The following is a 25,067-nucleotide window of genomic DNA, read 5'->3' as shown; positions in this document are numbered from 1 at the left end:
TGGCCATACCTCCCCATTGGACAAGAGAAGAGACAAAGGTGAATCCTTTGAAGGCTAATTCATGTAGGAGAGAACCAAAGGACTATTCAAGTCACTAGAGGCCTCCTTAGTGTGTCCGGTCATGGGGGAAGTGGGTGTAACACAGAGGAAACCGGAGTACAAACAATCCCAGCAAAGGCTGCTGTGGAAGACTGAGATGCCAGAAAAGACAGAGTGAGTAGAAGACCTCCCCCTTTCCCCAGGCTCTTTCATGAGAACACACAACAGTGGCCAGCTCAGGAGGATCACCTTACACTGCAGTGGGAAGAGACTTGGTGAGGGGGAACTGGAGGAGTCCTGGACAAATACTTGGGAGATGCTCTAGCTAAAAAGTGATGGGCCTAGGGACTGGACAGATGGCTCAGCGGTTTAGAGCACTCTCTTCTTCCAGAAGTACTGAGTTCACTTCCCAGGACTCACAAGGTGGCTCACAACCATCTGTAATATGCTCCAATGCCATCTTCTGGCATGCAAGTGTACATGAAGACAAAGCATTCATATATATACAATAAACAAACAAAGAAAGACAGACAGACAGACAGACAGAAAGAAGGAAAAAAGCGCCATGGAGCTGAGTCCACCATGATTTAATCACCTGATCCTTTTTTCTCTGTGACTCAGCTTCTATAATGGCAAAAGGAGCAGTTGCTCTCTGGGTCCCTTATACCTTTCCCTGCTCTGGTGGGGAGTTGGGGGAGAAGGTTCTTGCTCACTCAGGGACGAGGCACGCAGGAGGGCTCGGCAGTGTAGGAAAAGCAGCAGCTGGGTTGCATGAGGCCACGGGGTTGTTGATCAGGATGTGCTCCCCTTGCAGATGGCCAGGGTCCCCTGCACCGTGGTGTCTGCAGCACCTGGATCAGTACTCTGAAGGCCCAGGACCCAGTGCCCTGCTCTGTGTGAAGGTAAGCACCACTCAGGGCTCTCTGGAGGCCCACGTACCTGGGGATTCTGCAGTACAATGGAAGGACCTAGAACTCAGTGCTGCCCTTGCCCATAAAGGGATGAAGGGATAACTATGCATCTCCTCATTTTCTCATCTGGCTACAGGGTGTGGTGGAGCCTATTGCAAGGATAATGGTGGGATCTAGAGAACATACACATGACTGGTTCCTTCACCAAAAACTTGAGTGTGAGGAGATGGCGTGCCCAGGCAGGGAGGACAAAGTTGTGTCCAGGGCTTGGCAATCAGTGTCCCCTCCATCCATGACTGTGCCACTCTAACAGGTGCCCAGCTCCCCAGCCCTGTCCTGCATGTGCTTCTGCTCGGGGCATCTGGAGACAGGGGTCTTTTTCCTTCTGTCTGCTGCAGTGTCGATGGCTTCCAGCTCCCTGAGGACCCATCCCAGCCTTGCATCCTTGTTGGGCCAGGCATAGGCATTGCTCCCTTCTGAAGCTTCTGGCAGCAAAGGCTCCATGACTCCCAGCACAGAGGTACAGCTCTCAATAGGAAGGGAGTATGCCAGGCACCGTGATCTGACCATTACCCAAGACGTGCACATCACATTACTACACTGTAGCCCATAAGTAGGTACACAGACTGGGTATTTGTGTCCTGCCCACTTCCTGTCTCCTTGTTTATTTTATTTATTTATTTATTTATTATCTATACAATATTTTGCCTGCATGTGTGCCTGCAGGACAGAAGAGGGAACCAGATCTGATGTTAGGCAGTTATGAGCCACCATGTGGTTGCTGCGTATTAAACTCAGGACCTTTGGAAGAACAGACAGTGCTCCTAACTTCTGAGCCCTCCCTCTCTGAGCCTTCATCCCCTCTGCTCTAAAGAGGAGACAGTTGCACAGCCTCAGGGTGATGTGAAGAACACTATGATGAGACAATGAAGCCCAGAGAGGTTTGAGACTCACGCTGTGGCTTCATCTCCACGATGAACTCAGCTGCAGGTGTCAGGCAGTCCTGGGATGCAGGCTGTGCTGACTGGAAGGTGGAGCTGATCCCACAGGGGCCTCACATGGGCCCCTGCTCCAGGGCCGTGAACACTCAGTACAGACTCTCAGCTCAGAACCTAGGGAAATTTCCCTGAGGACCCCTTTGGATGCAATGGTTGGACCACTTGCCATCTTATGTGGGAAAAGAGCAAAATCCTGACTGACTCCAGGACCTTCTTTATAAACGGGGAGCCTGGGAGCCTGCACCCCAGCCACACATCAGCACTGGGACTGATACTGAAGAGCAGTGAACTCAGGGAGGATCTGTGGGTTCTGTCACCCAGGACTGGACAGGATACTTGTGAATCCTGAGGTGAGGTCCTGACTGAAGCTGCTAACGCCCCTTCCCCCCTCCCCATGGCCTGCCTGCCTGACCACAGTGACCTCAGTGTCTACAGCTGAGTTCACTGTACTTCAGAGACACATCCATGAAGCTAACGGCCCTGCCCAGAGCTCTGGGATCTGCTGCCTATGCTGCAGAAGTGGGGACTTCCCAGTGTGGATCAGTCCCAGTCCTCCCTACACAGTAGTGTTTGGACTACTTGACTCTCCCTTCCCTCCCCACTGTTCACTTATTTTCCCTCCCCTCCTCTCCTCTGCTCCCTCTTTTCTCCCCCCCCCCCCCACCTTCTTCCCTGGACCCTTGGAGCTGTGAGCAGAGAAAAATGAACCTCCTGATGGAAGCACTTTGGGTGACCTCGCAGAAATGTCTGGCTGCATTGTGTACAGTTATTTTATACTTTGTATTTAAGAAAATAAACATCTTTGTCTACTCAAAAGGGGGCACTTGGGCCTTCCATTGTATAATTCCTCAACGAAATATTTACATAAAATTCAATCACCCTGTGTGTTTGCTCGACTTTTGTAGTGAAAGCATTCTCAAGGAATGGATGGGTTGGGGTTGGTGGGCATCTTGGCACTGATGCCCTATGAGCAAACATGCTAGCCAGATACCCAGGGGACAGCAGATGAAGTGTGTGCTTGTCCTGTGGTCATGGCAAGACAACTCGGATCAGGGCCTGGAGCTATGCTTCCCACACAAGGCCCCTTCTGCAGGGGTGAGACCTGGGACAGAGCCTTCCTGAGACCTTGCCCCTTGCCCTATCTTAGACAATGATGTGCTTGGGCCCTGGGGAGGCAGCTCGGTTGGCAGAGTGCTTGTTTAGCACATGCACAGCTCTGAGTGGATTGTAAGTTCAAGACCAACTTGAGTACATAGTGTGTGACCTTGTGTCACAAAAAAAGACAAATGAAAGAAAAAACAGCTTTGGTTCCTTCCCAGAGTTACTAATCCAAAGTCTGTGTGTGTGTGTGTTTGCATGTATGGTATGTGTGTATGTGTTTGTGAGGGGGGAATATTTGTAGTGTATATGTGTGTGATGTGTGTGTAATGGTAAATGTGTGTCTATGTGTGTCTGTGGTATGTACATGTTTCTATTCATGCAAATGAGTAAGAATGTGTGTGCAAGTTGTGGATGCCAGAGGCAATTCTGAGTATATTGTTTGTTTGTTTGTTTGTTTATTTGTTTGTTTGAAACAGGAACTTACTCTGCAGACCAGGCTGGCCTTGAACTCAGAGATCTGCCTGCCACTGCCTTCTGAATGCTGGTATTAAAGATATGTGTCACCAACACCCAGCCTAGTGTGTTCCTTAATATCTGCCCACCTTATCTTTTGAGACATGGTCTCTCACTGACCCTGAAGGTTACTGGCAGAGAAAGTCCACAGCCACTGAGCTCCAGGGCTCTGCCTGTCTGTACCTTCCCAGCACAGGGATGTCAGGTACACACCACCACAGCTAGGTTAGTTTATGTGGGTGTTGGGGGTGCAAACACGGAACAAGCACTTTACCAACTGAGAGTCTCCCAGCCCCCAGTCTCCAGTCTGTTTCTTAACAAGATTCCCCAGGTGACTCAGGGAAGGTGAGCAGGTGTAGACCTTGATCAGAAGGACTAGATTTCAGGCCATGCTGTGCATAGCTGCCAGAGGCAGGGGTTTTCCATGAGCAAGGAGAGACTGGTGGGCCCCTCCCTCCTGCCACTTTTGCTCCATCTGATGCACCTGAGGAAGTAGAAGAGGGAAGCTGGTAGGAATCCCAGCTCAGCCCCACCTGGTGCAGGTAGGGAAAGGCAGTGATGCTGTGGGGTAAGGAGCTGTGCTGACTGGTGCAGGCAGGAGCCCATGGCCTCCCAGCAGGTGAGGATGGTGGTGCCCTTCACACCAAGGTGTCACCTGCAGAGAACTAAACCCATGCTTCCTGAGTGCCAGGGCATGGCTGGTTAAACCCATGAAATGGGTCATGGGGCACAACCAACCTGTTCTCTCTATATATTCCTTTTTTAAAAGATGATCTCAGATCCACCATGTGGCTATATTTGAAGCCTATGATCTTAGACGTCAAATCCTTCTGCCTCCACCTCCTAAGTGCTGAGATTACAAGTGAGTGCCACCATGCCCAAGGTTATGCAGTGCTGGGGTCAAACTCAGAGCTGTGCATATGCTAAACAAGCACTCTGCCAACCGAGCTGCCTCCCCAGGGCCCAAGCACATGATTGTCTAAGATAGGGCAAGGGTCAAGGTCTCAGGAAGGCTCTGCCCTAAGTCTCACCCCTGCAGAAGGGGCCAAGGATTGTAGAAGAAACTGTCTTCCCCCCCCCCACCCCCCAGTATCCATCCAGTGACTCAACAAATGTGTCCAAGGGCTGGTGCTGTCCATGGTGCTGAGGGAAGCAGGGACATGGGGGTAGCTAATAGCATTTCTCAGTTGTGCCTGAATAGGATTAAGATGATGGTGGGGCAAGATTGCAAACCCAGCTAGTTGAACATCTGGAGGATTCCAAGTCTAAGGCCTACAGTGGTTCCAAACCTGGCTAACTAGTGAGACCTGTCTCAGAAAAAAAAAAATATAAGAGAAGAGGTACGAGTTTGTCTCACTAGCAGAGCACTTGCCTGGTATGTGTGAGGGTCTGAGGCAAACCCATAAAACAAAGTACCCATAATACAAAGACAAAAATCAAAGCACAAAAACCTCCCTAATATTGGCAACACATAGGCAGAACTCAATGCCCTCCTTCTTTGAGGAGAAGTCTAGAGATGTGGTCATGTTACTTAACCCAGATTGGCCTTGAATTTATTGTTGGCCAAGACAGAACTCTAACTCATTGTCCTCCTGCCTCAGTCTCCTGAGTGCTGGGATCACAGGGATGCACCACCATGCTCAGCTGGACCCACAGCCTTATTATACTATAATTAATTTGTAACCAATTAGATCTTGGTCAAATCATGGCCAGATGTCCCCCCTAGCTTAACTTTAGTCTTTCTGGCATAAGGCTGGAACAGCTTTGCACATAGGGTTATTGAGATGGTTACAGTGTTACTGGTGACACGGTATCCAGTGCCTCTTACAAAGACATAAACTCAGAAGTTGCAAATGACATCACATATCATCTCACTAACTGCTTAACTCAGCTCCCCACCCACCATTAAGTTGGTTCCACATTGGGGAAGACAAGAGCCATGCAGTACAGCTGTGCCATCTCGTCAGATTCCAAGGAAAGCACTCTGGCCATGTGCTGCCTACAATTATTGTTTTTTGTCTTGTAAATATTTTTTAATTTTATTAATTTATTCATATTACAACTAAATTGTTATCCCTTCACTTGTATCTTCCCATTCCTCCCTCACTCCTGCTTTCACCCTATTGCTCTCTGGTCATAGACCTAGGGGAGGGCAATAGACTACAGTTATTGTGAACTTGACTGGACTTAGGGTCATCATGGGAACACATCTTGTTGAGATTGTGTCTAGAGGTTTAAGTGGGGAAGATCTGCCATAAATGGGCTCAAGGACTCACTCAGCTCCCGACCTGCCATTCCATCCATGGGCTGGGACTACAGAATAAATGGAAAGGAGAAGGAGAGCAGAGCACCTCAGTAGTACTGTGACCTAGAGATGAGGCAGCAGACTATGCCTATGCCCACAACACACACACACACACACACACACACACACACACACACACACACACACACATAAGGAAGATGGTCTCACGTAAGGAAGATGGTCTCAGAGGTTGAACTCTGCTTGGGGCTTTTGTTCCCTCCACTCTATGAAATGCCCCTGCCTCATCCACCAGCCAGACCCTCACGTGACACAAGGACGCCAGCCTCTGCCTGTCAGCCTCTTCCGTGGCCAGGCTGGCCAGCTTGTGGAGCTGCAGCTGGGTGGGAGGGGTAGTGATGTCCAGGAAGTAGGTGAGGGCTTGGCTGAGTGAGCATGGGGGCAGCCTCTTGTCTTTGACCCAGTAGCTGCCTGAATGGAAGGAAGAGATGCTCTCAGGATGGGAAAGGCCCTACTTGGGTCTCTCATTTGATGCCTAGCCTCCACCTGCAAGGAAGGGAAGTCTCTGACATCTTGGCTCCAGAAAGAGTGAAGATGGACTTGTTGCTGAGACAGGGACACCAGGGTAGGCTGATCTATTGCTCCCACATGGGCACCCATATTGACTTTGTCTCACAGACAAACCACATCCTTCTGTGGCCCATCCTTGAGTCTCTGACACTGTCCGAAGGTGTCACCAGTTTGTGTCACTAACAGCAAACTCAGTGACTAAGACCACTGGGGACTGATGTGAGCCCCAGAGTCTGGTTGCTCTCAGGGAGAGGTTTATGGCTACAGTCCCCTGGGGCATTAAAGCAAGAGGCTCTTGGTGAACGGATCAGCTCCCATGGTGTGGGGTGCACTTCTTAACACTGATGCTCTGGGAATAAGTTTGGTTCTCTGGGAATAATGACACAACTGCTCACTGGAAGCTTGCTTCTTAGGAATCTCCTAGTTAGTAGAAGTGCAGGGACAGGGACCTGGATAACTCCAGGAAAGTCTCTTTTCCCATCTTCCATTCCCCCACAAGCCCATCCTTCAGTTGTTTACTTCATCTGATTATTTCCCTTAACTCACCACCTAAACTACAACAGCTGGTTTGTTTGTTTGTTTGTTTGTTTGTTTGTTTGTTTGTTTTAAGCAGGGGAAGGCTGGTGATGTAACTATTTGCTGGGGTACTTGCCCAGCATGTAGGAAGCCCTAGGTCTTAGCCCCAGCACCCGCAGTTGCAGGTGACCCACACCTGTAATGCAAGCACTTTGGAGGTAGAGGCAGAAGCATCAGAAGTTCAACGTCATCCTTGGCTACATACTGAGTAGGCTGGCCTACATGAAGAAGGAGGAGAGAAGGAAGGGGAGGGAGGGGGAGGGAGAGAGGGGAGGGAAGAAGGTATGGAGGTATTAGATAGTGCATGCTGGGAATACATGATGTGCCATCATGCCTAGCTTGAAAACTGTTTCAAATACTCCCTTGGGACTCCTTGACTGTCACTTGGGATTTTCTACTCTATCAGTGACTTTTCCTCTTCTTACACAAAACCAAGGAAATCAGGGGAGAGGAGAGAAGGAAAAAAGAACAGACAGAAACTCACAGGCAGATGGCAGACAGAAATGAAGCTCCCAGGGCACCCCATATTCCACGTCAACAATCACAGTGGTCCTGGTTTTCTTGCAAGACAGTTCTTTCTATGTTGTTAAGCTTTTATGCAAAGGAGAAAGACATCTTGGGAAGCCTTAATCTTCAGAGACTTTGGAGAGCCCTTAAAGAGCTGAGCATCTTGCTCTTGCCCTTTTGACTTCCTGAGCATCCCTTGCCCTGCACACAGGATGGACTGAAGCAGGTCTTTCCTACAGCTGCCCACACAGAGGGAAAGGGAAGCTGGCACTCTGCAGGAAGAGGCGATGATACGTGCTCAGAAGCACAGCCACGTCAGTCTGCGTAAGGAGTCGAGAAACTCCTGCCTATGTCACTTTGAAGCTTCAGGGACCAAATGTAACTGGTTCTCTGGGCTGAGCAAGATGAGGGGGACACAGGGTGTCTGACCATGGAGCACGGAGTCCCACCTCCCGCCCTCCAGCAGGACATTACCAGTACTTTTCTCCAGAAACTTCCTTTAGCCATTGGTTCCTGTCTCCTCCCAGTTGAGTCAGTGGGAGGTGGCTTTGGTTTAAATTTCCTCCCCTACCCCACCCTGTGCAGAAGTCTGTCCAGGAGTGAGGGAGAGAGTGAGTGGTGGTTGCCCTGAGAGAGAAGAGATGGCTTTCTCCCGCCGACAAGCTCCATACCTGAACCCGGTGAGTTGTGGGATGATTCAGGAAATGCTAATGCCACATCCAGGGGGAACCTGCTCAGGGTCGCTGGAGAGACCACTGAGTGGCATGGACAGTGGTGGGAGGGGCTGTGTCCAGCAGACAACACTAGGAGGACAGACACACGGGGCAGGGTCACCCTGGTGCAGCTCTTGTTCCATGCTAGGCTCACTGTGCCTCTGGGGAGCCAAGGGTTCCAGTCACTATGGTTCATGAGAACGGCTAATGTGTGGCTGTTCCATATTAGTAGCATCTAGAAAGGAGATGCTTTCTATGCAGATATGGGTGGGCTTGGGTGGGGGATGTGGGTACCAGGCAACCACAGGACATGAGGAGTGCTTTATTTAAAAAGAACATTCATTCTGCCATTTACACACTAGGAGACCTCACCCATGGTACTCTCTTCTCTCTGGGCCTCTGTTACCAGTGTAAAATGGGATAATACTTGAGTCTGTCTTCTGAGGCTGGGGTAAGGAGAAAGCAGATAGAACATGCGTGTGTTTAAACAGCACCTGGAACCTGGAGGTATTTCCGGAGTAGCCTGGAGGCAGCAGGGATGTCATTCTAAAGACATGTGTGTCCTGCAAGGGCCACGTCAGAATTCACTCAAAAGCATCTGCAGAACATATGCAGAAGGGCAAGGAGGTAGGGAGTGTCCTTTAGTGTGGTGTGCAAAGGGCTGCCTTCTGCTGCTTCTTTTGTGTCTGCAGGTGGCCTTGTTTACACACTAGGAAACTTAGCCACACTGTGTGTGGGGAAACTGAGGCTTTAAAAGGTTGAAATGTGGCCAGAAGTCCTCAGATGGTAAGTGACAGTGAAGGAGAGTGCTTTGATTTATTTCAGACATGTGCGGGAGTTCCCACAGGGAGATGGGAGTGAAGAAGAGGGAAGTGAGTGTTTTCTGGGAGCCTTCTGTAGTGTGCCCACTGTGTGCAGGGTGGGAGACAGGAGGGTGCTGGGGGTGAGCATCCTGTCAGGGCCAGCAACAGAGCTGACTCTAGCAGGGCTCTAGGCCTTGCCTGTTGCTCCTGGAAATTGTCATTGTCACCAGCTCCATTATTGAGGCTTCTGACTGGGGACCTGCATGGAAGGTGACTGGGAAAGCTGGAAAGGGCTGGAAAGGCTGGAAGGGGCTGTCCAGAGCCTCTGAGGGGCCTCCAGGGGCCGAGTGTGCCCTGAGAGGCCTGATACTCCTATTGTGGTTCCCATCACATAGGGCCAACACTTTTACATCACGCGACTGTGTTTAACTAGGATTCAGAAGATGACTCCTCAGCACTTGGGAGGCTGGCAAGAGGGTCTCCATGTACTTTATGGCTGGCTGGATTGCATAAAGAGTTCAAGGTTGGCTGGGTTATAGATTAAACTCTGTATTTAAACAACCAAACTAAGCCAAGACTCAGGGGGTGCAGAAGCAAGCAGATCACTGTGAGTTCAAGGCCAGGCTGGTCTACAAAGTGAGCTCAGGATAACCAAAGGGACACAGAGAAAACCTGTCTTGGAGAAAAAAAATAAAACAAAACAAAACACAGTCAAACAAACAGGGAAGAGGAAAAAGGAAACAGTATTTTCAATATGAAGGGGAATCTTCCCACAGGGAAGAAGAGATCAAGAGGGTCCTGGTGGGGGCCATGAAGGCCATGGGCAGTCCCACAGCACAGGACCACACTTCCTTCCTCCTCACTCAGTGACCCACTGACTTCTGCAACTGTGGCCTCTTATCCACTGAAATGCTGCCTGTGTATGAAAGACACGTGGCTTCTGTCTCACTGAGGGACAGCATTGTCATGGCCTGAGGGCCAGGATGCATTGCTGACTGTCATGAGTAAGGAGACTCTGCAAGGGCCCAGAAGAAGTTGGGGCTGGTCAGGATGACCCAGTTGTGTGACCCTGGTGAGCCAGGGACTAAGGACATATATTGCTTCCTAATGAAAGGGAGCCTGTGACAGCTTTGGCTGAGAGCATGAATTCTATTGTTCAAATCCCGGGCTTGTCCTTAAGGAGCTGTGTAGCTCTGGGCAAGTGACTTTACTTTCCGTACTTCCGTTTCCTCATTCTCAAAGACACTAAAACCACAGCTGTTAGATTGCTTAGGGACGTGACAGTGACCCTTGAGGATGGCAACCCCAGGGCCTTTGGACTTCCGGAACAGCTGGGTCTTCAGGCTTGAAACCATGCCAGAAGATACTATGACTGCTGATGCCTGGGCTGTGTGCCCTGGGGGGACCATCTGGCTGACCACACCCTGGCTGTAGCTTGTTGGAGGACCCTACTGTTTGAGGTTGCAGTCCTCCCAGTCTGGATAGCCTTTCTGAGCTCAGTACCAGATGAAGGACTCGCTCTACCCATCAGGGCCTCCTACTCTCTGCCTGACTCATCTGGAGAGTGTCCTAGGCATAGATGTCTCTAACCATATGTGATATATGGCCTTTGACACAGCTCCCTGCAGGCTCTGCCCTCCCTGGGCCTATAGGATACTTAGTTACTGAGTTCCATCTCCTGTGACAGGGTAGTGCTACAAATGCAAATAAAAACACCCCTGGAGTCCTTAGCCTTAGCTGGTTATGCCCACCTATCCTGTGAGCACCCACCCATGACCCAAGGACCCTGAATAAAGTTGAGCTATCTCACTGAAGTGGTTCCTGAGATTATTCCATCTTACTTTCAGGCCTTCTGAGTCCCCAGTTTGTCACTTATGCACCCTTGTTTTTGAGGACCAGTGGCCAACACGCCAGCAATGAGAGAGATCCACCTAAGCTCTGCCGTCTGCACATTCCAAGAACAAAGTGAAACAAAAAAGGCCCTAAACTCTCAGGGAGAAGGGTGCACTCTTCTTCCTTGTTTTTGGTTTTTTGAGACAGGATTTCTCTGTGTATCCCTGGCTGTCCTGGACTCACTTTATAGACCAGGCCAACTTGGAACTCAGAACAATCTACTGGCCTCTCTCAAGAGAGAGTTCTGGGGTTAAAGGCATGTGCCACCACACCCAGCTTGGTGCATTCTTCTTAGCGTGAACAGTTGCACACTCAGGGCCCCTCTGAACCAGGAACGGCCCACTGGCATCCTGTCTCAGCTTGTCACTTCTTTCCAGGAATGCTTCTGGCTGTCATTGCTGCCCCACTAGTCGCTGCAGGCACCAGGGCATACGTAGACAAGTGACTTGTCCAGGGGCAGGACTCCTAAAAGGAGATGGGAACCAATACCTATGGGATCATAAATCCTGAGGAAAGGAAACACTAACACCCAGCCACACCCAGGAGCATCATGGATCAAATGAAGGTCCCATTATTTTTTTGCTGAGATCTTTTACTGACTCACTAGAGATCTGAGTTCCATGGGGTCCCCAGGTTGAACTCCACACCCTGGTCTGTCACTCTTCAGGAGGGGCAGGAGTCTCAAAGCCAAAAGTTCAAATTCTAGGGTTGGGGCTTGAGAGATGGCTCAGAGGTTAAGAGCACTGTCTGCTCTTCCAAAGGTCATGAGTCAATACCTAACAGCCACAGGATGCCTCACAACCATCTATAATGAGATCTGGTGCCTTCTTCCGAGATGTAGGCAGAACATTACATACAGAATAAATAGAACTCATTTTATCCTGTAGATCCCTCCTACAGGTGGCCTAGCAGCCAGTGGGTTGTACTTGGTGGGCTGGTGTTTCCTGTTGTGATGTTAGGGAACAATTTGAGGATGCAGAGAAATGTCCTAAGTGGCCAGCCCTCTGAGGACCTATCTTGCTTGCTCTCTTGTGCCTTCACCTTCTGTGCCAATCTTAGGTTACATCAAAACAATGCCTGTCACATTTCACTGAAAACAATTTCTCACATATCTGTCTCTAAAGTTGAGGGTGTATTGCTCGTTAATTAAATAATTTTGAACCCAGATCCTCCTGCACCTGCTTTCCAAGTGCAGAGGTCACAGGTGGGCATGGCCAGACTTGACAGATATTCTTATAAACATTAGGGGGCCCCAGCACCCCAGAACCAGAACATAAAATCCTCCTCATTGCCCAGATTTCTCTGATCCTGTGACCCTGGGGCAGCTCCCCTACCCTTGGTAGGTGTTTCTAGGTCTTGAAATCTTATCCAAAGAGCTTAATTCGAGGGCTCACAGCAGTTTACAATGGAAGCCACACAGCTGTCTCTGAAGAAAAGCTTCATGTTGGAGTGGGAGTTTCTCAATATTGACAGGGGAGCAAGTACACCCAAGTACTCGGAGGGCCCAGCTGAGGCTCAGGGCTTCCTTTTTGGGGTTCAGGAGAAGGAGCTGGCCTCTAGAGGTTGTGGTATAAGCTGTTCTCCGTCTTGATGGTTTGGTTCCTACATTCATTTGTCCTACTGTGGACATCCTTCCCCCATGCAGACGCGCGGGACGGTACATGGGAGGTTCTTCCTTTCACTACTTTGCCTTACTGACACACCCCATCCCAAACCAGTCCAGACCGGATGAACCCTTCTTCCCTTCCCACTGAACACATTAGAGATCATTTGCCTAGGAGTTGTCTAGATTTGATTGTCACCTGTGGGCAGGAAAACCTGGGCAGTCTTCTGATATCCTCAGAATGGCTGTGTAACTAACTGGATTAGGCCTGTGTCTATGAGGGACACAGCTGGATTTCTAGCTCCTTCCTGACCATACAATGCTGCCCCCAGCATTAACTGGGTGCTGTCACACCAGGCAAGTGCCAGCCAACTGACCTCTCACTTCCCCTTTGCAGGACATCCCCTTTACTGGTCGTATCCAAGGAGGCCTGAGGGAAGGACTTAAGATTACACTCCAGGGGACCATCGACCCTTTTCCAGATGAGTATGTGGATGTCATTGATGCCAGTCTCCAACCTCAGCAACCATGGAGCTGCAGGGAATGGAGGGATGGCCCTGCCCACACCTTCTGCCCTGCAGGCACCATTGACAGACTTCACAGATCCTTGGGCCCTGAGCACCCTGTCCCCTGGGAGCTCACCCTGTGAGGAGGGAAGTGACATGGCCAGAGCAGCTGGTCACAGGATTTGCTCTTGACACTGCTGTGGTGTTACAGGAAGAGAAATTTCTTTAGTTCCCACAGTGTGTGTGTGTGTGTGTGTGTGTGTGTGTGTGTGTGTGTGTTCACACTCCCTCTTGCCGTGGCACATGGAGACGGTAGAGGATAACTTGCTGCAGTCAGTCATTCCCTGCCACCATAAGGCTCTCAGGGGTCAGGTGGTCAGACTGGGCTGCATGTGTCTTTACCTGCTGAGCTGTTGCAGGATATTTGATCCCATTGTGATCCCTGAGATTGAACTGTAAATCCCTATTTCTCATGGTTGAGCCCTAACAAACCTTTAACCCAAGAACTTTCTGTTTATTTTAAAGTGGTGATTCAGGTGTGCTTTGGCCTGCCTTCCACAAGCATTGCCACCTCCAACCCAGACAGAGTTTCTCTGTGTAACTCTAGCTGTCCTGGATTCACTTTGTAGACCAGCCTTGAACTCACAGGGAGCTCGCTGCCTCTGCCTCCCCAAGTGCTGGGGTTACAGGTGTGCACCACCAGCCCTGCTCCAACTAACATGTTCTTACAGGAACATGAGCACTTAAGTAATGTGGCTGCTCCACTGAAGGGAAATAACTTCTTGGCCCTCCTCCACCATGGACCTCCTGAAAATCCCCAGGGGAGGGAGGTGTCAAGAGCCCCTCCTCTCTGCAGATGGAAATGTGTCTGACCCAGTCTTGAGCAGGGCTTGTCTGTAGTCACAGCTGCCCTGAGTTCACAAATGCAATGGCTGCATTATGCCTGCAAGATGGTGGTTCACAGAGCTCCTCCCTTCATGGGGCACCACTCCTTCAGTCTTTCTGTTCTCTCTTACAAAATGGTCTCTGAACCTTGGAGGGGGTGATAGAGATGACCAGTTCATGTTTATGGTTTTCATTATTTGCTGTCACCATTTATGCCCATTTAGAGCTGTCACTTTTTCTCCACTTACCACTGCCCATTGCACAAAGACACTTCTTTGACCAAAGCTAAAGCATTATTAATACAATTAGTTGGGCATGGTGGTGCACACCATTAATCTCAGCACTTGGGAGGCAGAGGCAGAGGCAATGTGAGTTTGAGGTGTGGTTGACAAAGCGAGTCCAGACAGCCAAGGTTACACAGAGAAACCATGTCTTGGAAAAACAAAACCAAAGAAAAAATGAAAATTCCTGGGCACTATTGCCACACCTTTAATTCCAGCACTCAGGGAGGCAAAGACAGGCAGATCTCTGAGTTCAAGGCTAGGCTCATCTACAAAGCCAGTCCTGGACAGTCAGGATTACAAAGAGAAACCTTGTCTTGAAAAAAAAGTCTCAAATAAGCCAATTAATACAAGCATAATAGACATAAATATGAGCATATAAAACAAATTTTATGTGCACATAGCTTGCCCGCTAGGGCCAAGACCTTCCAGCTACAGGCATTTGTCCAGGTTTACAATGTAACATGTGAATTCCCATCCGATGGGATGGGCCTCAAATCTCATCAGAAAGTAGTTGGTACCACCATAACAGACTTGCCGCTATTTACATCTGGCCTGGCCCGATGGTGTAGTTGTATTTGTTGCCTCTCTCTTGCTGTGATAAAGCACTCTGAATAAAAGCAGCTTGCGAGTGGAAGGGTTTATTTGGCCTGTAGAATTCAGTCTATCCCTGAAGGTAGCTCAGGCAGGAAGTGAAGCAGAGACCACAGGGGGATGCTGCTTACTGCCTTGCTTCCCCTAGCTTGCACCCTGCACAGTGGGCTGGGCCCTCCTTCATCAGCCAGCAAGCAAGAAAACACCCCACAGACAAGCTCCTGGGTCAACCCTTGGAGGCAGTTCACCAGCTGAGGTTCCCCCTTTCCAGATGTGTGACAACTAAAACCAATGATGACAATAGAGTTGCATGGCTGAGTCGGGTGCTTGGTGACAATTCTGTGCCACAATCCTGCTGAGCACCTTCCACTCACCATGTGCCACATCCCAAGGTGTAGCCCAGTTCCAGCCTGATGTCTCTGTATCCTGTAAATGGGGCCTGTGTGTTTTTGGTGGCTTAGGTCATATTTTTTCTTGCTAACTGTTTACTTGACTATTTAAGAAAAGAACACAAGAAAGACAAAATATAATAACTGTGCAAAATATATTAGGTCTAAGTTAGATGAGCCCAAAACATGCTGACACACCAGGCAGTGAGAGGCGCTTCTGTCTGGCCCTGCTGGTACCCATGCTCCAAGAGGCTGACTTCTTCTCTTTAGGATTATCGTGAACTTTCAGAATGGCTTGACTAGAAGTGATAAAGTCGCCTTCCATTTCAAAGCCCGGTTTGAAGGCGGTGGGTATGTGGTTTGCAACACGAAGCGGCTGTCTGACTGGGGTCCTGAGGAGAGGAAGATGCAGATGCCCTTCCAGGCGGGGAAGCCCTTTGAGCTGTGCTTCCTGGTGGACAGCAAAGAGTTTACGGTGAGTGGGGCATCCCTCCCCCAACCCACTCTCTGAGGGAACCACATTGAAAAGGCCACAGTCATTGAGATCAGGTCTCAGCTAAGCCACTACACAGATGTGACCTTTGCCCTTTGCCCTTTGCCTTACATACTTCAGCCTGTATCAGCAAATGCACCTCTTGATTTTATTCCTTAGAAAATAAGACTTCAATCTGTCACCATGTTCCTTTTATGCCCCGAGTGTCTTAAAATTCCAACCCCCCAAAACACACACACACACACACAAAAAAAAAAAAACCCCACCCCACCCCGCAAAAAAACCCACTGCATTAATTCTTTGATAACTTGATATACCCATGGAATGTATTTTGAGAACACATACTTCCTCCAGCCTCCCCCTCCTGCCACTCCCTCTGCTTCCCCTGTCTTCCCGACCACCCTCCTACTTTTATGTCTTTTTTTTTTTTCCCCCTTCTTCAATAACTTTACTAGAGTTGCTTTTGTATGCATGGGGTACGGTTGTTTCCGGGATTAGCTGTAGCTACAGGCTGAAAGATATGACACCCCTCCCCCAGCTATCAACTGTCAAAAGCTCCTCTTGGGGCCCCATGTGCATAGATCCCCACTTGTCCCAAAGCCCAAGTCAACTCCATCCCTCCACGGCTGCTCCCTAGTAAAAGATACGTTTTATGGCGCTGGGGCTCAACCTAGTCTCCTGCATCCTGCTCTGCCATTGAGCTACGCACCAAGTCTTCATGCGAATCTGCTCATACACATTGTTCTACTCTTTCTTCAGGTTCTGCTAAAGGCAAAGGGTCCTTATTATCTGGCTCTGGCTCTGGGCTGGGTTGTGTGAGCGTGTCCTGTTGTGAGCTTTTCTGTGTGACACTGGTGGTCTCCCATACTCCAAGCACAACCTGAGGTTGCCTTTCCTCTGCTGCCCATGAGTGTCCTATGCACACCTAAATATTATCCCAGGCGAGGGCTGGGATATCATTTTCTTGGTAGAGTGCACAAAGCTCTGGATGTGATCCCAGCACTGCATAAACTAGGCATAGCGGAACATACCTGGAAACCAGCATTTGGGTGATGGAGGATCAAGGAGGTCAATGTCCTCCTTAGTGACACAGCAAATTTGAGGCCAGCCTAGGCACATGAGACCCTGTTTCGACCACATCAGCAAAAAACGTTACCTGAGATGAACCAAGTTTGGAAAGATACACCTAGGGGCTGGAGAGATGGCTCAGGAGTTAAGAGCACTTGCTGCTCTTGCAGATGCCCAGAACTCAGTTCCCTGCACCTACATGGCAGCTCCTGAGCATCTGCAACCCCAGTTCTAGGGGGATCGGCACCCTCTCTTGGCATGCATGCGGTACACACACGTACACTTTGAACAACACCCACATGCAATAAATAAAATAACTCTAAAGGGTCTTCTAAAAAGCTATGACAAACCTGGAGTAATAAGTGAGTGGCCAGACACAGGATTCCAGTGGACAATGGCTCTGAGTGCAGCCTCTCACACATATGTCCTTGGCTCTGCACTGAAGATAACTGCCCCTGCCTCGATGTCAGAAGTGGAAACTTGGGCTGGAGGGATGGCTCAGTGGTTAAGAGCATTGACTGCTCTTGCATAGGTCCTGAGTTCAATTCCCAGCAACCACATGGTGGCTCATAACCGCTTATAATGCGATCTCATGATCTGATGCCCTTTTCTGGCTTGCAGGTGTACATGCAGATAGAGCACTTCTATGAATAAGTAAATCTTAAAAATATAAAGCAGATCCTTATTTCTGAAAGTAAAGCTCAGCTGACGCTCGGGTGTCACCTGGCCTGGCACTCCTCTCACAGCGACTCTCTTCCATCAGGTGATGGTGAACAAGAGCTTCTTCGTTCAGTACTCACACCGCGTACCCTACCGCCTCGTGGACACCATTGCTGTCTCTGGCTCCCTGCAGCTGTCCTCCATCACCTTCCAGGTCAGGAAAGGCTGGCATTGTCCCAGGGTGGGAGGACAGGGACCAGCTGGGCTCTTGCCCACTCAACAGGGTACCCGCAAGTATCTTCCCACGGTAGCTCTGGGGCTGCACTGGTCCCCTGATCCGGTGTCTCTCTGCCACTGCCTGTCCTTTGTCTCTCTTGGGGTTGCTTTCTCTGTGATGAACAATGTGCCTTGGTCTCCATGATGCCAAAGCTACTCCTTCTCTGCAGCCGTTCACTGCAGGACCAGGGAGTTCTGAAAGGACTGTGCTTAGGGAACCAAATGAAATTCAAAGCACAGGACACAGGGTGGCCCCTGCAGCCCAGCATGGGCTTTTCTGTCCTCTGTATTAAAAACAAACAATCAAACATAAACAAAACAAATACCAAAAATCTCTAGTGAGTGTATATGGTTTTGTTGTTGTTTTGCGGCAGGAGCTCTCTTTGTAGCCCAGACTGGCTCCTATCTTATGATCCTCTGTTTCAGCTTCTTGATGCTGAGATTACAGATAAATGGTTCCAGGCTCTGCTCTGAAAAACAATTATTTTACTTAGCTTGAGACAATGTCTCATGAACATGTATCAGTCCTCTTGCCTCAGTTTCCCCCAGTGCTGTGATTACAGATGTTCAGCACCAGGCATAGTTCTGAAAACATATGTTTTGTTTTGTTTTTTGAGACAATGTTTCTCTGTATAGCCTTGACTGTTCTGGAACTTACTCTATAGACCAGGATGGCCTCGAACTCACAGATCTGCCTGCCTCTGCCTCCTGAGTGCTGTGATCAAATTCATGTGTTACTACCTCTTGGCTACATTGATCTTCTAAGAAGATTTTATTTACTTGTTATTTATTTATTTTATATGAGTGCTCTATCTGCATGAATGCCAGCATGACAGGAGAGAGCATCAGATTCCAGTGTAGATGGTTGTGAGGCACCATGTCGTTGCTGGAGCTTGAACACAGGACCTCAGGAAGACCAGACAGTTCTTCTAAAAACTGAGCCATCTCTCTAGACCATTGGTTTTTTTGTGTGTGTGTGTGTGTGTGTGTGTGTGTGTGTGTGTGTGTGTGTGTGTGTGTGTTTGTTGTTTGGTTGTTTGTTTTACGACAGGCTGGCTTTGAATTCTGTGTAGCCCAGATGGGCTCTACCTTGTGATCCTCCTGCCTCAGCCCCTTCAGTGCTTGGGATTACAAGCATGCAAGACCACGTAGAGCAGTGTTTCAGAAAATCAACTGAGACAGAGTCTCTCTTTGTAGTCCTGGCTGTTTAGGGGCTTGCTCTGCAGACTTGGCTGGCCTTGAATTCACAGGGATCTGCCTGCTTCTGCCTTCCTAAGTACCACTACTACCTGGCTTGTTTAAAAACTATTTTGCTTTGTTGTTGTTGTTGTTTTTATTTGTTTGTTTTTTAGACAGAGTTTCTCTGTGTAACCATGGCTGTCCTGGTACTCACTCTGTAGACCAGGTTGGCCTTGAACTCACAGACATCAACCTGCCTCTGCCTCCTGAGTGCTGGGACTAAAGGCGGTGGCACCACGGCTCAGCTTTGTTGTAAGATTTTTAATGTGTTGCCGACATCTGAAAGTAGAGCTGGGTAGAGTGTCTGAGGCCTGTAATCCCAGCAGTAGGATGGTTAGGAGTTCAAGGTCATCTTCATCCTACATAGTGAGTATAAGGCTAGCCTGGGCTTCAGGAGATTCAGTCACAAGATACCAAATACAGTAAGTAAACAAATATCTGGAAATGCTGTGTGAAAACCTGGGAGTCTGGGGTGTGCTGGCCCCTTTCCCTCTGGCCTTCTGCTCACACCTGCTGTTTCCTGATTCCCTGCAGGAGCAGGAGGGAGGCTGTAAAGAGCCACTTAGCCCATCTCTGGCCTCATTCCTGCTGGTTGGAGGCAGCCCTTGCTCTGTGCCTGTCCTTGCTTTGGCCATGCCTCCTGCTTCCTGTCACCCAAACAGGCTTTTGTTTTAACAGAATTCCTCAGAAGACCCTGGACAGTCTGCCTTCCCCAGTATGCCATTCCCTCAGCCTTCCCAGTTTGATTGGAACCCTGAGTGGCACAAACCACAAGTAAGTTAAGTGTGTGGCCCCCGAGGTCTATCGTTAGCAAAGGATAGACCTCAGGGGCAGGTCCAACCAACAAGCTCTCCAGGGTCCTTCAGACCCCATCACATCAACACAGGGGCCTCTGCATTCACCAGCTGCCCAGAAGTGTGTCCGGCCCCTCTGTCCTTCACCCATGCACCATCCTCTCTCCCTCCTCAAAGCCACTCCTGGGGTCTAGCCTATGGTACTTCCTCACATGTGTCAACTAAGGCTTGGTTCCTCTCACCCACTGCCACCCACCACTGCACAGTGACTTCACCCAGCACATTCCATCCCACCCTCCTCATTGTAAAAATCCTTAGGGTAGAGCACAGAGACTTTCTAAACAGAACTCAAAGCCTGGTGAACACCTAGAATCCTAGTACTTTCGGGTAGAGACTACAGGGATCAGAAGTTCAAGATCACCCTCAGCCTGGACTATGTGTGGCCTTGTCTCAAAACAAAAGACAAAAAAATGAAAGCAGAAAAAAAAACCCAACAATTAAAAGAAAAACAAACCCCTAAATAGTAAATCAATATGAGCTCCAATTCCATCACAAGACAGAAGAGACACTCCCTAGTCTGAGCCCAGGGCACTTCCTCCCTCTGCTCAGACATACTGCAGCCATAGCTCAACCAAAGCCCTCTCTGGCCACAAGAGCCATCACCTGGAGGTTGAAGTCACCTCTCATCCCAGGTGACTCCAGAGCTCACATTCCCCTCCCCCTGTTCCTTTTCAGTCTCAAGACTGGCAGCCTGCCCACCAGGCACCCAAGGTAAGTCCCTTATTCTCTTCTTATTGCTTGGAACTTCTTCTCAATAGCTCTTGCTGTGGGGTAGAGGGAGGAGGCAAGCTCAGCCTCCCCTATAAGGGCAGACAAGGCTAAACTCACTCCTCACAGAGGGCGGCTTTGGGAATAATCCTCTAACTTGCATGATCAATGAAGGTTTCTGCATCCAGATGAACAGTAAAAATAGCCATGTAAATGACTAGACATGCATGCCTGTAATCCCAGCCCTCGGGAGGCACAGGCAAGTGAATCATTGTGAGTTTAGGGCCAGCCTGGTCTACCATATCACTCCAGGACAGCCAAGGCTACACAGAGAAACTCTGTCTCAAAAACAAACAAACAAACAAACAAACAAACAAAAAAACTGAAAACCAAACCAAAACATAACAAAAAAAGAAAGAATGGTAGGGGGAAAAAAAAAAAGAAAAAAGGGAAAAGTACTTTCAGGTGTTAAATGGTCCTTCAGCATGAGCAGATTCACACCTGCGTAATTACGTCTCTATTGATGTGATGAACACCATGACCAGGGCAATTTATAGTAGAGGAAGAGGTTAAACTGGGCTGAAGAGTCCATGACCATCATGGCAGGGAGCATGGCAGCAGATAGGAGGGCACAGCACTGGAGAAGTAGGTGAGGACTTGCCTTTTAAAGGTGGGGGGGGGGAGGCAGGGAGGAGGGAGGGAGGGACTGTGATTGGTGTAGACCGTTTGAAACTTCAAAGCTTATGCCTAGTGTCATTTTTTCCAACAAGACCATACCTCCCATCTTTCCTGAAGAGTTCCATAAAGAGGGGCCCAACTCTGCACTTGATTTCTTTTCTTTGTCTTTGTCTTTTTTTTTTTTTTTTTTTTTTTTTTTTTCCATTTTTGAGACAAGGTTTTTCTGTGTGGCCTTGGCTGTCCTGGACTCACTTTGTAGACCAGGCTGGCCTCAAACTCACATCAATCTGCCTGCTCTGCCTCCTGTGTGCTGTGAATAAAAGGCATGAACACCCAAGCCTGGTTCCCATTTGTTTTATTTTGACATTGAATGAACCAAGTAAAGGAACCTGGGTTCCTTCCAGAAGATGCAGGGATCATGGGTGTGGCTTTAGGCCCCGTAGCTGCTTGTGCTGCACACTCTGCTGGGCTGCTGCTGATCTGTCCTCCTCCTCCCAACAGCATGCCTCTTTCATCACCGACATCCCAAGTGGGCTTTACCCATCCAAGTCCATCATCGTATCAGGCATGGTCCTGCCAAATGCTACGAGGTAAGACAGGCCCCAGGCTCTTAGGACAACAGAGGCTCCAGTGTCATTCTGGCCAGTCTCTGGCTCTGAGCCACCTGGGGGATGGGTAGGGGCAGAGCCCAGAGCTCAGGGGTCAAACAGGGTCTGTGTGAAGTATGAACTGCCTATTCCAGGTTCCATGTCAACCTTCGCTCCGGGAATGACACTGCTTTCCACTTGAACGCCCGTTTTGATGAGAACGTTGTGGTCCGAAACTCTCTGATCAACAACTGCTGGGGGCCTGAGGAGCGAAGTCTGCCTGGGAGAATGCCCTTCAGTCGTGGCCAGAGCTTCACAGTAAGATGCTGGGGGGTTCAAGAGGAGGGTGCACGGGTCTGTGATGGGATGGGAGCAGATGCCTGGGATGTGAGGGCTGCACTCTAAAGAAGAGAGAGTATTGTGCAAATTGGTATGATTTTGTGAGTACTGTCAGTGTTGCAGTAAGGGTTGGTATCTGCTCTGCCCACTGAGCTACATCTCCAGCTCTCCTTTTTCCTCTATTTGTTTTAGGCAATCTCTCTCTCTCTCTCTCTCTCTCTCTCTCTCTCTCTCTCTCTCTCTCTCTCTCTCTCTCTCTGATTTTTCAAGACACGGTTTCTCTGTGTAGCCTTGGCTATCCTGGACTTGCTTTGTAGACCAGGCTGACCTTGAACTCACAGCAATGTTCCTCTCTCTGCTTCCCTGAGTGCTGGGATTAAAGTCCCGGCTGGCAGGGACTCTCTTTAGCCCAGGTTTATAGCCTAGAGCTCAGGTGATCAATCAACCTCAGCTTGGTTCAGCAAGAGCCTGAGCTGCCAAGCCTATTTCCCAGCCTCCCTTTTCTTTTCTTTCCTTTTTTTCTTCCTTCTGAGACAGGGTCTTGAGAAGGTTGGTCTTGAACCCATTCTGTTGCCTCAGCTTCCTGAGCAGGTTAGAGAACAGTGTCTCACTATGGGGCCTGGCCCTTCCTGCTTCCTATAAAGAAGCAGGAAAACCCATAAGAATCTGTCCCTGGCATGAGGTCACACAGCCAGTTTGTGCCAGTCAAGCCCAAGAGTGAATTGTTATTCACTCCTTTGCTTATGAGAGCATGTGATACTGAGGAGGAAGGGGAGGAGGTGGAGGATGGAGAGGAGAAAGAAGGGGAGGAAGAGGAGGAGGAGGAAGAAGGGGAGGAGGAGGAGGCTGGCTGACAGCTGTACTAGTGCAGGCCTTTTGCACCCCATTATGACATCAGATTAGCCAATGAGCTTAAACTAAGAAAGATGAATGGCTGGGCATGGTGGCTCACTCCTTTAATCCTAGCACTTGGAAGGCAGAGGCAGCTGGATCCCTGTGAGTTCGAGGCCAGGCTGGTCTACAAAGTGTGTCCAGGACAGCCGAGACTACATAGAAAAAAAAAAAAAAAAAAAAAAGAGTAGCTGGGCCCCACCCCTGGGACAAGGCGAAGCCATCTATTGAAAGTGTAATGGCAGCATTCCTGGCACAAGGCTGAGAGCGTCAAACCTCAAAGGAGCTTGCATTTTGTTATTGTTGTGGAGAGTGAGTTCTAGCCCAGGTTAGCCAAGACTTGCTATATATTCAAGGCTGGCCTTGAGCTCCTGATCCTCCTGCCTCTCAATTGCTGGAAGTAATTACAGATGTGAGACATGCTTGCCTTTTCTTTTTTCTTTTTTTCTTTTTCTTTTTTTTTTTAAAGCCTACCCCTTACCAGGAATACTGCAGTTTCTTGTCTTTCAGTATTATAGGCATGAGCTCCCATGCACTGCTGAGTTGTTATATATTTTTAATGTCTGATTGGTTTTCTGCATGGATGTGCACCATGTGCATGCACACCTGAGGCCCTCAGAAGTCAGAAAAAGGCATCAGATCCCTTGGCACTGGCATTACAGACAGTTGTGAGCTGCCATGTGGATGCTGGGAAGTGAACCAAGGCCCTCTGCAAGAGCACCCAGTGCTCTTAGCTGCTGAGCCATCTCTCCAGCTCTCCTGAGCTTGGATATTAATTTAGTGAGAACATAGACCTGATAAACTGAATCTCACAGAGCAGAAAGGAGGGGACAAGACAGCGTCTGCAGCATACTTTGGATAGTGCCCACACACAGCAGGACCTGAGTGTTAGCCTGGTCCTTGTACAATGCGATGTGAGTGTTGGCAGGGGCCATGGGTCACGATGCTTCAACATGTGTGTCAACTGTCTTACTGAAATGACTTAGTGGGGACCAGGCATGGAACACTGGAGACACAGTAGCCTATGCTAACTCCTGTCACCAGGGTTCAGCTGGAGAGTGAGAGTGGGTGTAAGGGACAGTGTCTGAGCAGAGAGTTGGGGGAAATGGGTGGGGGTCAGGAGGTGGGAGGGGCATGGAAAGTCACTGTAGAGGATGGACCAGCACTTTTGCACTTATGGAAGTGTGCAAGAGGGGAACAGCATTCTAGGCCTGGGACCAGCTCATGCTAATGTACTAGGCAAAGAGAACACTGTAGTAAAAGGCAGGTCATTCAGGTTGGCCAGAGGCCAGATGTTGCTGCTGAGGAAGGAGAGAGCTGTGGGTGGAGACACAAGCCTGGGTTCTCAGGTGCCCTGCTCTGGTGTCTCTGTCTAGATGTGGATCTTATGTGAAAGTCACTGCTTCAAGGTGGCCGTGGACGGTCAACACCTGTGTGAGTACGCTCACCGTCTGAAGAACTTACCTGCTATCAACAACCTAGAAGTGGCCGGCGATATCCATGTGAACCACGTGCAGCCATAGGCAAGGTCTCTGTCTGGGCTGGGGATGAGGCTGGGGCACCCTGCCTGTCTAGTTACCTCTTCCCTGTCTCAGTCCTGTCCCCTCAAATCCCACCATCAGAAGAGATCCTCATTGACAGGAGTTCCAGGAAGGTGAAGTTCCCAATTTACTCCCCTCTAGCCAATGCGTGCCCTGGGCTATGTGCCATATGGCTGTCAGCCCACAGTCCCAGCCATTGCTCTGAGCTAGGTGTACCCTGGGGAGGTGGGCTCCTTGGATTTTCCCCTGTCTCTGATCTTTAACCTCTCTCTGTCCCTTTTCCTTTGCCCCTCCAGGAAGGCTACCCTGATGTCATCCTGCTGGCCTCCAACTGACCAGAATGTCCTCATTCATTCTTCCTCATCCTTGCCTAGTGGCCTTAAATAATAAAATAAATAATGCTTCTCTGCACACACATGGGAGATGGCTGGGTTATTGAATGGGTCTGAGGACATTCTAGAACATACCAAAGGGAACAGGAGGAGACAAGTCTGTGCCCACACCTGCTTATAGGGGTCCTGCCTCCCAGACCCCACAAGGTGCTGGAGTAAGTGGGCAGGAGCTGGGGCCCAGGGTCTCTGACAGGAA

At 49.4% G+C, this 25,067-nt stretch overlaps 1 protein-coding gene across 1 annotated transcript; it reads left to right on the top strand.

Moving 5' to 3' along the window:
• Positions 1-8,119: 8,119 nt before the first annotated feature.
• Positions 8,120-24,461, top strand: Lgals9 (galectin 9). The gene is made up of 8 exons (XM_051158481.1): positions 8,120-8,158; positions 12,888-12,976; positions 15,416-15,620; positions 17,470-17,580; positions 20,411-20,446; positions 21,623-21,711; positions 21,864-22,026; positions 24,315-24,461. The coding sequence occupies exons 1-8, from the start codon at positions 8,120-8,122 to the stop codon at positions 24,459-24,461; spliced, it is 879 nt and encodes a 292-aa protein (XP_051014438.1).
• Positions 24,462-25,067: the final 606 nt, after the last annotated feature.

This window comes from Acomys russatus, chromosome 16 (assembly GCF_903995435.1).
Source record: "Acomys russatus chromosome 16, mAcoRus1.1, whole genome shotgun sequence".
In the NCBI taxonomy this organism is placed as follows: Eukaryota; Metazoa; Chordata; class Mammalia; order Rodentia; family Muridae; genus Acomys; species Acomys russatus.
The sequence above is the reverse complement of the archived record's forward strand: the minus strand, read 5'-3'. Positions and strand labels throughout refer to the sequence as shown.